We start from the raw sequence: 15,088 nt of genomic DNA, 5'->3' as shown, positions 1-15,088 counted from the left end.
AAAAGAGGTTTGGTGCCTTCCGACCCTTCCCGTAGTTAAGGTCACAAAAAACTTGGAGTGCGGGTGAGCCAATTCTGATCATGCTGGTGAGCAAGGAGACCGTAGCCGCTGGGGCGTGGGTTTCCCGTAGTCCTACCAGTTATACTCAGATTTTGTTCCCAAAATCCTAGCCCTTAGGACTTACCATGAGAAAAGAGGGAAAACATAGAGAATTTTTGCAAGATAAACGTACTCATACCAGCCCCCGAGTGAGGTCCGACCCCTTGCACTTGCACGGGTCAGATGTCATGAAAGATCGAGGATTTTGATGACAAAACTGATAAGAGAAAGTATGTGTTTATTTAAGGGTAAAAATGATGTAGCTGCTCAATGTTCCAGGCATTGGTGAAGACCTCGCCGTCGGTGGTTTTTAGCTTGTTGGTGCCTGGCCGGAGTACTTCCGCGATGACGTACGGCCCCTCCCAAGGTGGGGAGAGCTTGTGGCGGTGCTTGTTGCTCTGCACGAGGCGGAGAACCAAGTCCCCGACATTAAAGGATCGGTCCCACACCCATCGGCTATGGTACCGTAGCAATGCCTGCTGGCACTTGGCCGAGCGGAGGAGGGTGACATCACGAGCTTTGTCTAGCTGGTTCATGGCGTCTTCGTGGGATGCCTTGGCTCCCTGTTTATCGTCTACTCTGATCCTCATTGCTCCATAGTCGAGGTCGGTTGGGAGGACGGCCTTGGAACCGTAGACCATGAAGCAAGGCGTGTAGCCGGTGGCTCGGCTAGGAGTTGTCCTTAGGCTCCAGAGCACTATGGGGAGTTCGGCGACCCAGCATGCGCCAAGTTTGTTCAACCGGTTTTAAGATCCTAGGCTTGAGGCCCTATAGGAGCATGCCATTTGCATGCTCGAGCTGCCCATTAGTTCAGGGGTGCGCGATGGTGGCCCAATCAACCCAGATATGGTGTTCATCGCAGAATTGAAGCAATTTCTTGCCGGTGAACTACGTGCCGTTGTCCGTAATGATGGAGTTTGGTACTCCAAAGCGATGGATGATGTCGAGGAAGAACAGCATGGCTTGCTTGGATTTGATCACGGAGATTGGCCGAGCTTCTATCCACTTTGTAAACATGTCTATGGTGACAAGCAAGTGGGTGTAGCCCCCGGGCGCTTTCTTCAGAGGCCCAACAAAATCGAGCCCCCAGACCATGAAGGGCCACATGATTTGGATCATCTGGAGTGCCTTAGGCTAGGTGGTGAGTTTGCCGAGCGTAGTACTGACACCCTTCGTAGGTGCGTACGATCTGCTCGGTGTCGGCTACTACAGTGGGCCAGTAGAAGCCTTATCGAAATGCATTCCCAACCAAGGTTCTAGGCATGGCGTGGTGACCACAGACCCTCCATGGATATCGCTCAGCAGAAGCTTCCCCTGTTCGATGGGGATACAGAGCTATAGGATCCCGGTGTGGCTTCGTTTGTAGAGTTCGCCTTCTACAAGAACAAAGGACTTGGCACGACGTGTGAGCCATCGAGCTTCTGTCTTGTCCATCAGCAGCGTGTCACAAAGGAGGTAGTCAAGGTAGAGTGTTCTCCAGTCAACCAGAGGGTCGGGCTCTATCGCTGGATCCTCTTCTAGCTCTGTGACCTCAGGGCCGGACAGAGCCGTCAGATGGTTAGCCTCCGAGGCTAGATTGGATGGACCATCGTTGGCCCATTCCAACCCTTTGTAGTGCACCGATGGCTTGTGTTGGTCGCTGGTGAAGACACCTATTGGCACTGGCTCTTGGTCGAACGCCACCTTTGCAAGCGCATCGGCCGCCTCATTGAGGCGTCTTGGGATGTGATTGAGTTTGAGGCCATCGAACTTGTCCTCTAGCCGTCGGACTTCTTGGCAGTACGTAGCCATCTTGGTGTCATGATAGCTCAACTCCTTCATGACTTGGTTGACGACCAGCTAGGAGTCACCCCTAATGTCGAGGCATTGGATGCCCAACTTGATGGCAATGCATAGGCCGTTGATGAGTGCTTCATACTCATCCACATTATTGGATGAGGGAAAATGGAGACAAACCATGTACCTCATGCATACCTCGAGGGGCAATACGAAGACCAGTCCTACGCCGGCGCCCTTCTTCATCAGCGATCCATCAAAGTACGTAGTCCAGTACACTTGATCGATGACCGCCGGTGGTGTTTCGACCTCGATCCATTCTGTGATGAAGTCAGCCAACACCTAGGACTTGATCGCCGTTTGGGAGCCATATGTAATGCCCTGATCCATTAACTCGAGCGCCCACTTTGTGGTTCTTCCTGTGGCGTCCTGGCTTTGGATGACCTCACCGAGGGGGAATGACGTCATGACCATCATTGGGTGTGACTCGAAGTAGTGGCGTAGCTTCCTCTTGGTGATGAGGACTGCGTATAGGAGCTTCTGGATTTGAGAGTAGCGGGTTTTAGAGTCGGATAGTACCTCACTGATGAAGTACACAGGGCGCTACACCTTGAGGGCATGCCCCTCTTCCTCCCACTCTACTACCAAGATGGCGCTAACCACTTGCATGGTGGCCGCTATGTATAGTAGGAGGGATTCTTCGTCTCTTGGAGGAACCAAGATCGAGGCCCTTGTCAGAAGCAGTTTGACCATGTCAAGTGCCTCCTGGGCCTTGGAGATCCACTCAAAGCAGTCAGCTTTCTTTAGGAGGCGATAAAGGGGGAGACCTCATTCACCGAGGTGCGAGATGAATCGGCTGAGTGCGGCAAGGCACCCTATGACTCGTTGAACCCCCTTTATGTTCTGAATTAGGCCCATACTTGTGATGGCTGAGATTTTCTCTAGGTTGGCTTTGATGCCATGCTCGAAGACGATGAAGCCGAGTAGCATGCCCCTTGGGACCCCAAAAACACACTTCTCGAGATTGAGTTTGATGCCGTTCGCTCGGAGTTTTGCAAAGGTCTGCTCAAGATCAGCAATGAGGTGGTCAGCCGGTTTGGACTTAACTACGATGTCATCAATGTAGGCCTCAATGGTCTGCCCGATGAGGTCCCCAAAGCATTTGAGCATATAGCACTGGGACGTAGCCCTAGTGTTCTTTAGACCGAATGGCATTGAAACATAGCAGAACGATTCAAAGGGGGTGATGAAAGATGTCGTGAGCTGGTCAGACTCTTTCATTGTGATTTAATGGTACCCAGAGTATGCATCAAGGAAGTAGAGGGTTTCGCACCCAAGGTAGAGTCGACTATTTGGTCTATACGCGGCAAAGGAAATGGATCCTTTGGGCATGCCTTGTTGAGACCCGTATAGTCTACACACATCTTCCATTTCCCACTCATCTTTCGTACAAGAACGTGATTGGCTAACCACTCTGGGTGGTATACTCCTTGATGAATCCGGCAGCTGATAGTTTTGCTATCTCTTCATCGATGGCCCTATGTTTCTCCTCGTCAAAGCGACACAGGTGTTGCTTCACCAGCTTGGAGCCTGGGTGGATCTTCAAGGTATGCTCGGTGACCTCCCTCGGAATGCTCGGCATATCCGAGGGTTTCCATGCAAAGATGTCTTTGTTGTTGCAGAGGAAGTCGACGAGCGTGCTTTCCTATTTGGAGGAAAGCGTGGTACCAATGCATACTGTTTTGCCCTCAGTGCTCTTGAGGTCTATGGGGACTTCTTTAGAGCCCTCTAGTGACTCGAATGACCCGGTCAACTTCTTGGAGTTGGGCGCTTCTTTGGTGACCTCCTCCTTGAGGGTGGCGAGCTCCCCTGAGGCGATGATTGCTGTAGCGTGACCGCATCACTCAACCTCGCACTCATAGGCATGCTGGAAGGAGGTGCCAACGGTGATGACCCCATGGGGGGCTGGCATCTTCAGCTTGAGGTATGTATAGTTGGGGACGGCCATGAACTTCGCGTAGCATGGACGTCCTAGGATGGCGTGGAAGGTTTCGGGGAACCCAACCACCTTAAAGGTGAGGGTTTTAGTCCTAAAATTGAACTGATCCCCAAAGGTAATGGGCAGATCGATCTGCCTGAGTGGCATGGCCTGCTTCCTAGGCATGATGTCGTGGAAGGGTGCTCGGGTTGGGAGGAGGCGGGTTTGGTCAACACCCATCTCGTCGAGCGTCTTGGCGTACATGATGTTGAGGCCGCTACCTTCATCCATCAGTACTTTAGTGAGTCACTTTGGGTCGACGATTAGGTCGACCACAAGCGGATATCTCCCTGGGTGCGGAACACTATTCAGATGGCTAGTCCAATCGAAGGTTATGGCGAACTCTGACCACCGGAGGAAGGGAGGTGTCATCAGTTCGGCCATGTAGACCTCGTGGTGTGCGACCTTCTGACGACGTTTGGAGTCATAGGCTGCTGATCCTCCAAAGATCATAAGGCAACCGTTCGGCGTCGGAAAGTCATCGTCCTTCTCCTCAATGTTGTTCGTAGTGGGGCATGGTCCTTTCCCTGCTCCCCTTTGTTGGAGCCCTCGGACAAGAACCACCACATGAGGCTACAGTCCTTGAGCATATGTTTAACCGGAAAGGCATGGTTCAGGCATGGCCCCTCAAGTAATTTTTTGAAGTGGTTTAGAGTGCCCTCCGTGGGCTTTCGACCACCCTTGCGGTCAGCAGTGGCCACGAGCAAGTCCTCGCGCCATTGCTTCTTGTTCTTCCTTTTGGGGGAACGATTGGAGGTGCCTTTGTCGGCTCCCTCGTCCTGCCTTGCCTTGCCCTCAAGACGATCAAAGATTGCTCCGACTGCCTCTTCTCCTGAGGCGTGGCTGGTGGCGATGTCCAGGAGTTCCTTGGTGGTTCGCGGGCCCTTGCGTCCTAGCTTATGGACCAAAGACTCACAGGTAGTCCCAGACAGGAAGGCTCCTTTAACGTCGGCATCGGCGATGTTGGGGAGCTCGTTACACTACCGGGAGAAGCGCTGGATGTACCCAAGGAGGGTCTCACTGGCCTTCTGATGGCAGTTCTTGAGGTCCCATGGGTTCCCAGGGTGCTTGTATGTGCCCTGGAAGTTTCCCATAAAGATCTCCTTCAGATCCGCCCAACTCTAAATCGCGTTGGACGGCAGGTGTTCCAACCATGCTCGTGTCGAATCGGCTAAGAACAGTGGAAGGTTGCGGATAATGAAGTCGTCATTATCCGTACCACTGGCTTGGTAGGCAAGCAGGTAGTCTTCAAGCCAAAGTCTAGGGTTTGTCTCCCCATAGTACTTAGGGATATCAGTAGGTGGTCGGTACCTTGACGGGAAAGCAGCATTGAGGATGTGCTGGCCAAAGGCCTGAGGGCCCGGCAGCCTAGGGCTTGGGCTCCAGTCCTCACCGCTGTCATAGTGTCCGCCAAGACGATGATGATAGAAGCGGAGGGCTCCTCTTGAGTTGCCATAGGTGCGTCTGCGGGCATCGAGGGTGCTGCGTGCGTCGTGGTTGTAGCCAAGACGCTGATGCACCGGGACCACGGCGTGCTGCCTGCCGCCTATGGTGCCTGGTGGACTAACGCATCCCTGGCGGGGCATGCCAAGGGCGTGCGCTGGCTGGTGTCGAGGTCGCATCGCCGAGACAATGAGCTCTCTTCCTGCTGCGCCGCCGCATGCTCGAGCAACATACGAATCTCACGGTGGGCTTGACGATCCTCGGGCATCGCGGCCTCTTGTAACACCTCGGGTGTTTAAATATTAAAAACAGGACATGTCATCATATGCATTGCAAGGCATTTGGTCATATTGCAAACTTTGATATGCATTCACTAAAACAAGTTTACATTTATGTGGTATGTGTTGAATTGTATTGTTTGAATCAATTTCAAAACATTTGTGTTTTATTGGGTTTCCGAAAATCCGAATTTTTATCATTTAGTTTTGCCCCGAAAAACCTAATTCAAAATTTAAGCATATTTTGGGGTTGAGCCCAAAATCAAAAGTGTAGAGCTTGTCAAGTTATACAAAGTTTGTTTTTGGAGTTTTCAAAGTTGTTTAGTAAAATTTGAAGTAATTTGAAAAGGCGAAATGTACTTAAAGTGTCCCCTTTTGAATTCAATTTTGCATTTCAAAATGTAGACCGAATTAGGGGGTGGTTATAAAAGCAAAGTTGTAGAACTTTTGTTTTTGAACAACTTTTATTTTTGGAGATTTTTGAGTTACCATATAAAATTTGGAGTAAATTGGGAAATTATGTGAGTGGCAATTCTGTAATTACGGTGAACAGTAACCGCGGCAACCGAGCTCTCCGACGTCCTCTGTTCTAAAAAATCGCGACAGGGGCTTCGCGCAACAATTAGAACAAAGGCAAGGGCCTAATTGTGAATCTTGTGACTCAGATAAATAGTGCGCTACAGGATTTTTCTTTTTCTTTTTCTATTTTCAGCTGAAACTTGTGAATTTGATTACTTTTTATTGGTGCATGCTAAAATCATGAAACTTTTTGTGTAGCCTCTTCATGATGTCCTCTATGTAGGAAAAATATGAAACCATGAAAATCAACAATTTTTGGATGCTTAAAAATTAGTGCTTTTAATTAAGAAATGCTTGCTGTGTAATTTTTATAGGCCAAAATAAATATCCAGTGACCATGAAATTTTTAGTGTATTTGTTTATTGTTAAAACCTGCCTCCACAAAAAGTTTGGGATTAATTTGATGATGTTTAATCATACTCTTATTTAGATGCCTTAATTATTAGTTAATAATTGTCAAAATGATAAACATAGATCATGAGATGTCCTGAATGATTTTGGAGTTGATTATAGATCATGAAACACCCCACCCCTGCTGTGTCATGGCCAAGTGATTACCTTCTTGATATGTTTAGGTTCGCCCTTTAGTTAATAATTCTAAATGACTTAGTTAAGAATTTCGTTAGTAAATGCATGTTAATAAACTTGATTGCTTCTTAGATGCAACCTCTTGGGTAAAAAGTAAAAGTTCTACATTTCCTTGTATATTGTTTATACATGTCTTTTCATGATGAGGCTTTAGTTGGTAAGCATGTATAATAAGTGAACCTTTGACTTATTAGAAGCACGACTAAAAATGCTTTATGATAATTATTTGTAATTGTACCGCGAAGGAAAGTTGTATTCAAGTTATTAACTTTTACATCCATCATCGAGCATCATGTTTTATATCTCGCATCATGTTAAACATGGCATTGTTACTACGTGTAGTGAACGAAGGTGAACACGTGGTAGTTAATCAAGTGGTTGAGGAAGTTAATCCGTCTGTTGAGGTCGGATCAGATATTTGTGGAACGTCGCAGGAACCGGACTTTTCCATCAACGAAGGCAAGCCCCGGATGCATTCAAACCTACCTTGTGTTTTACAAATTGATTTTGCTTTTGCTTTTCTTTACTGCATTAAGTGATTAAGAGTCAAGTGGAAACCTAATTGGTGCATTACCAGCCTTGCTTTTCCATATCTACCTTGATTACCTATTTTATTCGTAAATGACTAGTTATGCTTAGTCATGCTTAGTCGGGTGATTACCTGTCACCTGCGAGTTTTAAATGGATCTTTGGTTACTTATGTTATCATGAAATATGAGCATGTGAAGTAAGAAATCTAGACCGGGCGGACTCGGTGTGTGTGAGCCACAAGACATGGAGGTCTTGTGAGCGGGTTCTTTCCGCCTGTGTCGGTTAAGGTCCGTACCGTTGTTGAACTGTGTGCGGTGAGACTTTGTAGTACTAACCACATACTCCGGTAAGCCTTAACTTGGCTATTCTATTGCGAGAATGGCTACTCGCGCACTGGGAGTGGAGAGATGGTGGGAATAGCGTGTACCCACGTGGCAATGGGATGGATTGGTGGAGTACTGTATTCTCGGGTGGCACGGACCCGTTCTTGTTTTAGAGGATCTGAGGGTAGGTTGATATATGTAAGTCGGGGACCTGCATATGTCGTGTGGTCAGGAATTCCCAGCTGGGTTATAATTGGTTCGAATCATCGTTGCTCCTCGGTTATGGAGACTCACTTCTCTGTTCATCATCGTAGTAATAAATAACTGGAACTTGAGGATGGTTTGTGAAGGTGTTGGCTATGAAGTTTCATGATCTCAACACGGATCGTGTCAGCTTGGTATATGATTTTATGAAGTTTTGTATATAAAGAATTTTGGTAAAGAGCTTTTACGCAAAAGAACTTTGATTATTGCTAAAGCCATACCTTGAATCCTTGAGCCTGCATTCCTGAGTCTTCTCAATTTTATTTCGGTTAAGTCTTGTTGAGTACTTTTGTACTCAGGGTTCGTTGACCCTTGTTGCAGGTGAGCCTCATGAGCAGATCTGTTTTGGATCGTGCTGCATGACTATTGTTCGATCTGACGATGAGAAGTAAATGTGTGGCCCTTGGGCAGGGCAGTTCTATTGTGTGTTTTGTATTATGTATAATGCCACTCCACTACTACGTTTTGTATTACTATCGAACTTAGTTTATAAGGTTTGAAATCACTGGTTTGTAAACTAAGTTATTGTAAGACTTCCGCTATTTTTACTCTGATGTATATATTTGAATAAATGTTGTAATACTGCAATGACTCTGTAATGTGATCCTGCTCGGAAATCGTGGATGATTCGGGGTTCCCCGAGGACACCCGATAGTCTTCTTAAGTTACTGGAAACATATGCATAGATGTCAAAGGTCATTGGATAGTGACAGGTGCATGTGGGCCCTATAATTTAGGAGGTTCTGCCATAGAATGGTATCAGAGCGGTCGTTGCAAAGTCTTTGTCGTATTGTTTTACAAAAACTTCAAAATGATTTGGGATGACTAAATTTAACTTGTTAATTTGGTCCAAATTGCTTCTGACTTATCTTATTTCTTTCTCACCATTCCCTATTGGATTAAAAGGTTTTGTGTGGTGGAGTAGTAATCTTACTATGCCCTATATAAAAACAAATGTTGTTTATGTGCATTATAAGCTTTGATGATTTTGTTCATAAGAACGATTCATGCATCATGGTTAATTCACTCGTTACTTCCTTCACCTCTGAGTCTGGAGTTGAGTAGTGAGTCTGGTTTGAGTAATGTAATCTATTCTAGCTGCTCTTTAGACTTTGATCAAGTGGTCTTACTTGGATTAAATTGGCTTCCTACAGTATGGCTCGTACCAAGATGACGCCCCGTAAGTCCACTGGACCCAAAGGAGTTCCTCGTCACCAACTTGCCCCTAGGAATGATGGTGCTAGCAGTAGCAGCTCTAGGCCTGATCCTCAGGCAGAGATACAGAGGATTTCTACAGAGTTAGCACAAGCTACTAGAGATAGGGCTTTGGATGCTATACAGGTAGGAGAATTACAGGATCAATTGAAGCGTCTCACCACCGCGCACAGGAACTGTGAAAGCATGTTAGTTCGTACGGTGGAGGGAAGGAATGAAGCTTGGCATAGGGAAGATATAGCTAGAGCTAGAACTCATGAGCTAGAATTCTATGTAGAAGATTTAGAAGAACATAATACCTATCTACATGAGGAAGTTCATAGGCTTAGCAATCTACTAAATCTAAATCATGAACCCCAAGCTGATGCCATGGACCCCGGTGTCATCCTTGCCGATGATGACGAATCAGAAGAAGAAGAAGAAGAAGAAGAAGAAGATCCTGAAGAATTAGTAATGATCGATGAAAGTGATAATGAAGGCGGTAATATTTCCGGAATGGATACCGAGCCTGAAGTTTGAAGTAATCAAGGAAAGGAGTAGAGTTGTATAATAGTTAGTTCTAGTTAAGTTATGTAGTCTTGTTTTTGTACTTGCGGGTTTGTGTTTTAGTAAACTCTATGTAATGTGTTTGGAGTAAGCTTTAGTGCAATTCAATAAAGGCTTGTAATAAAGTTTGATTTATTATGAGCAGATGCGTCGTACGCGGGGTTCGTATATTCCAGGAACTTCACAAGATGAGGATGGTATTCCAGATCCGCCACCAGTTCCAACAAATCTGGCGGATGCTATAACCGCACTTGTCAATGTGACGGCCGAAAATTCTCGTTTGCTTCATGAGATAGCTCAGAGTAATCAGAATCAGATGCACGGAAACCGTGGTCGCCATCATAACAGACAGGAGGCCACATATGTTGATTTTACAGACACAAGACCACCGGTGTTCACCAAGGCAGATGAACCATTGGAGGCTGATGACTGGCTTCGAACCATGGAGCAGAAATTTGATCTTATCCCATGCACGGAGTATCAGAAACCTGCGTTTGCCGCTCAGCAACTTAGAGGAGCAGCAAGTGCTTGGTGGGCAAACTTAGTGGCTATGCAACCTGCTGGCATTCCAATAACTTGGGCTGAGTTCCGTACTGCCTTCAGAGCCCATTATATCCCTGAAGGAGTTATGACTATGAAGCTAGATGAATTCCTTGTTTTGAAGCAAGGAGATCAAACAGTGATGCAGTATGTGGGAAGATTCAATCACCTATCACAATATGCATCCGAACATGTTAATACTGATGCTAAGAAGAAGAGGTGGTTTATGAGAGGTCTGAATACCAAGCTGCAGACAATGATGACAACTTGTACTAATGTTACTTATCATGAGGCAGTAAATATTGCAATTGCTTCAGAGTCAAAGTATCGGCAGCATAAGGAGCTCAAGAAGAAAAAGAGTGTGCCGTCTAGATCCTTTGGGGGAAATCAGAAGAGGCAGAGGGTGATTTATCATCCAGTACATCATAATCGTCCTCCTTATCGTCCGCCGCAGTCTCAAGCTGGGCAACAGTCAAATGTCTGTCCTGCTATAACCTACCCGAGTTCACAGTCGACCAATGCTCCTGGTGGTAATGCTCCAATGTCCCAGGGTCACAATTATCCGTGTTACAATTGTGGAAGGATCGGTCATTTCTCCAGGGAATGTCCGTATCCCAGGCAGGCTAATCAAAATTATCAGAAGGCCCCTGCCAATCAACAACAGGGTCAGGCACCAAACAAGAACCCCAATCAGAATGCTCAGAAGGGCAAAGATGAGAGGAAGACAGGACGGGTGTTCTATATTCAAGCTGGAGAAATTCCAGAAGGGGAGCCAGTGATGATGGGTATGTTTCCTGTTGCCAATCACCCTGCAGTTATACTTTTTGATTCAGGTGCATCTCATTCATTCATCAATAGAACATTTGTGGTAAAGCATGAAATTTCAATTGGGGCAACAAAGGAAAGTTTCTTTATACAGTCGCCCGGGGGACGTCTGTGTACTAAGGAAATGGTATACCAGGTACCCATAAACCTGGGTGGGCATATTTTCCCCACTACCATGATTATCCTTAAGGATCGGGATATAGATGTAATCTTGGGAATGAATTGGATGTATCAGCATAAGGCTGTTATAGATGCTTTGAATAGGACATTAAGGGTGAGTTTGCCTGATAGTAATTCTCAACTTCTCATCCAACTTCCAACCTTAAGAAGATCAGTGGGCAAGATTTGTGCAACTGCTGTCAAAGAGATTAGAGATATTTCGGTAGTGTGTGAATTTCCGGATGTGTTTCCTGAAGATTTACCCGGTCTACCACCTGATAGGGATGTCCAGTTTAACATAGAGTTGCAACCTGGAACAGCTCCGATTTCTCGGAGAGCTTATAGGATGCCACCAAAGGAATTGGCCGAGTTGAAGACTCAGTTACAAGAATTGATTGAGAAAGGATTTATTCAACCTAGTTCATCACCTTGGGGATGTCCAGCAATATTTGTGAAAAAGAAAGATGAGACCCTAAGGTTATGTGTTGACTATCGTCCATTGAATGAAGTGACCATCAAGAATAAGTATCCCTTACCTCGGATAGACTTGCTTTTTGATCAACTGACTGGAGCCAAAGTTTTCTCCAAGATAGATTTGAGATCAGGATATCACCAAATCAAGATAAAGCCTGAAGATATTCCCAAAACGGCATTTACCACCAGATATGGATTATACGAGTACTTGGTAATGTCTTTTGGTTTGATAAATGCTCCAGCTCATTTCATGTATCTGATGAATTCAGTATTCATGCCCGAGCTAGACAAGTTTGTAGTGGTGTTTATTGATGACATTCTAGTATATTCCAAGAATAAGAAAGAACATGCCGAACATCTCAGAATTGTTCTGACCCGTTTGAGAGAACATCAACTTTATGCCAAGTTCAGCAAGTGTGACTTTTGGCTTAAGGAAGTACAGTTTCTTGGACATGTCTTGTCAGCTGAAGGTGTTGCAGTTGATCCAAGCAAAGTAAAGGATGTGCTTGATTGGAGACCGCCAACCACAGTTCATCAAGTTCGGAGTTTTCTGGGATTGGCGGGGTATTACCGTCGGTTTATTCCAGATTTCTCTAAAGTATCAAAGTCCATAACCGAGTTGTTGAAGAACCAAGTCAAGTTTGTCTGGTCAACTGATTGTGAAGAGGCTTTCCAGACCTTGAAGAGACTGTTAACCACTGCACCAGTATTAGCCCAACCTGATATCGAGAAGCCGTTTGATGTTTATTGTGATGCTTCAGGTATTGGTATTGGATGTGTGTTGATGCAAGAAGGCCGAGTCATTGCCTATGCGTCTAGGCAACTTAAGCAACATGAAGAACACTATCCGACTCATGACCTGGAGTTAGCAGCTGTGGTTCATGCTCTGAAGATTTGGCGGCATTACCTGCTTGGTAATACATGCCATATGTATACAGACCACAAAAGCTTAAAGTATATCTTTACTCAGTCAGAGTTGAACATGCGACAAAGAAGATGGTTAGAACTGATTAAAGATTATGACTTGGAAGTACATTATCACCCCGGTAAAGCAAATGTAGTTGCAGATGCCCTCAGTCGCAAAAGTTATTGCAATTGTCTGACAGTGAGAACAATGGGCTTGACGCTATGTCAAGAAATGGAGAAGTTGAATGTAGAAGTAATTCAACAAGGTTGGTTGACCAACATAATTGTTGAAGCCACTATTCGAGATCAAGTTATTGCTGCTCAGAAGGAAAACAAGGGTATAGCTCATATCAAAGAAAGGGTCAGGAATGGAAAAGCAGAATGCTTCAGCATAGATGATAAAGGTGTGTTATGGTTCAAGGATCGCCTGGTAGTACCAAAGGTTCCTGAGTTGCGGCAGTCGATTCTAGAAGAGGCACATGCTACTAGGTTATCTATCCATCCGGGAAGCAACAAGATGTACCATGACTTGAAGCAAAGATTCTGGTGGACTAAAATGAAAATAGAGATTGCTAGATATATAGCAAAGTGTGATACTTGTCAAAAGGTGAAAGCTATACATTTGAGGTCTACTGGTGAATTACAACCATTACCTATTCCATCTTGGAAGTGGGAGGATATAAGTATGGATTTTATTGTTGGTCTACCCAAGACATCCAAGGGATTTGATTCAGTATGGGTTATTGTAGATCGACTAACCAAATCAGCACATTTTCTTCTAGTTCAGAATACATATCCCACTATACGGTATGCCAAGATGTATTTAGAGCGAATTGTGAGTCTCCATGGAGTACCCAAGACTATTGTGTCCGATAGGGGTACACAGTTTGTCTCCAATTTTTGGAAACAATTGCATTCTTCATTGGGTACCAAACTACTGTATAGTACAGCTTATCATCCGCAGACTGATGGACAAACTGAAAGAGTCAATCAGGTGCTTGAAGATATGTTAAGGTGTTGTGTCCTTAACTATTCCAATAAGTGGGATGAATGCTTACCTTTGGCTGAGTTCTCATACAACAATAGTTATCAGGAAAGCATTAGAATGGCTCCATTTGAAGCACTCTATGGTCGTAGGTGCAGAACATCGCTGAGTTGGTCTGAGCCTGGAGAAAGAAGATTCTTTGGAGTTGACCTTGTGAAAGAAACAGAAGACAAGGTTAGACAAATACAAAGTAATTTGAAGATAGCTCAGTCCCGTCAAAAGAGTTATGCGGATAGACGACGGAGACCATTGGTATTTAACAAAGGAGATTTTGTATATCTGAAAGTATCACCAATGAAGGGAGTTACCCGTTTTGGTGTTAAAGGAAAGTTGGCACCTCGATATATTGGACCATTTCAAATTTTGGAGAGGTATGGAAAAGTGGCATATCGCTTGAAATTACCAGAACATCTCGCAGCTGTGCATGATGTATTCCATGTTTCTCAATTGAAGAAGTGTCTCCGAGTGCCTGAGCAGAATGTTGAGGTTGAAGGAGTGGAACTTGAACCAGATTTGACTTATTCCGAATATCCTATCCGAGTTTTGGATCAGAAAGATCGTGTTACTCGAAGAAGGACAATCAAGTTCTACAAGATACAATGGAATCAACATTCAGAAGAAGAAGCTACTTGGGAATCAGAAGATTACTTATTAGAAAAATTTCCAGAGTTTCTTGCGTCAATAGAGAGTAATGTTAGTTGAGCTCGGTTGTTACTAGTTATGTTTTGTAAAGGGACCTCAACTGTTTTATGAATAGATTTTGTATGTGTTCTTGCGACACATTTCCTTTTCCATTACTTACCCTATGTCTTTGAATCTCGGGGCGAGATTTCTTTTAGGGGGAAGGATTGTAACACCTCGGGTGTTTAAATATTAAAAACAGGACATGTCATCATATGCATTGCAAGGCATTTGGTCATATTGCAAACTTTGATATGCATTCACTAAAACAAGTTTACATTTATGTGGTATGTGTTGAATTGTATTGTTTGAATCAATTTCAAAACATTTGTGTTTTATTGGGTTTCCGAAAATCCGAATTTTTATCATTTAGTTTTGCCCCGAAAAACCTAATTCAAAATTTAAGCATATTTTGGGGTTGAGCCCAAAAGCAAAAGTGTAGAGCTTGTCAAGTTATACAAAGTTTGTTTTTGGAGTTTTCAAAGTTGTTTAGTAAAATTTGAAGTAATTTAAAAAGGCGAAATGTACTTAAAGTGTCCCCTTTTGAATTCAATTTTGCATTTCAAAATGTAGACCGAATTAGGGGATGGTTATAAAAGCAAAGTTGTAGAACTTTTGTTTTTGAACAACTTTTATTTTTGGAGATTTTTGAGTTACCATATAAAATTTGGAGTAAATTGGGAAATTATGCGAGTGGCAATTCTGTAATTACGATGAACAGTAACCGCGGAAACCGAGCTCTCCGATGTCCTCTGTTCTAAAAATCGCGACAGGGGCT

At 44.6% G+C, this 15,088-nt stretch overlaps 1 protein-coding gene across 1 annotated transcript; it reads right to left on the bottom strand.

Annotated features, from left to right (window-relative positions):
- Positions 1-341: 341 nt before the first annotated feature.
- Positions 342-740, bottom strand: LOC136454889 (uncharacterized). Its single transcript, XM_066455136.1, has one exon. The coding sequence runs from the start codon at positions 738-740 to the stop codon at positions 342-344; it is 399 nt and encodes a 132-aa protein (XP_066311233.1).
- Positions 741-15,088: the final 14,348 nt, after the last annotated feature.

This window comes from Miscanthus floridulus, chromosome 5 (genome assembly GCF_019320115.1).
Source record: "Miscanthus floridulus cultivar M001 chromosome 5, ASM1932011v1, whole genome shotgun sequence".
Taxonomy (NCBI): Eukaryota; Viridiplantae; Streptophyta; class Magnoliopsida; order Poales; family Poaceae; genus Miscanthus; species Miscanthus floridulus.
The sequence above is the reverse complement of the archived record's forward strand: the minus strand, read 5'-3'. Positions and strand labels throughout refer to the sequence as shown.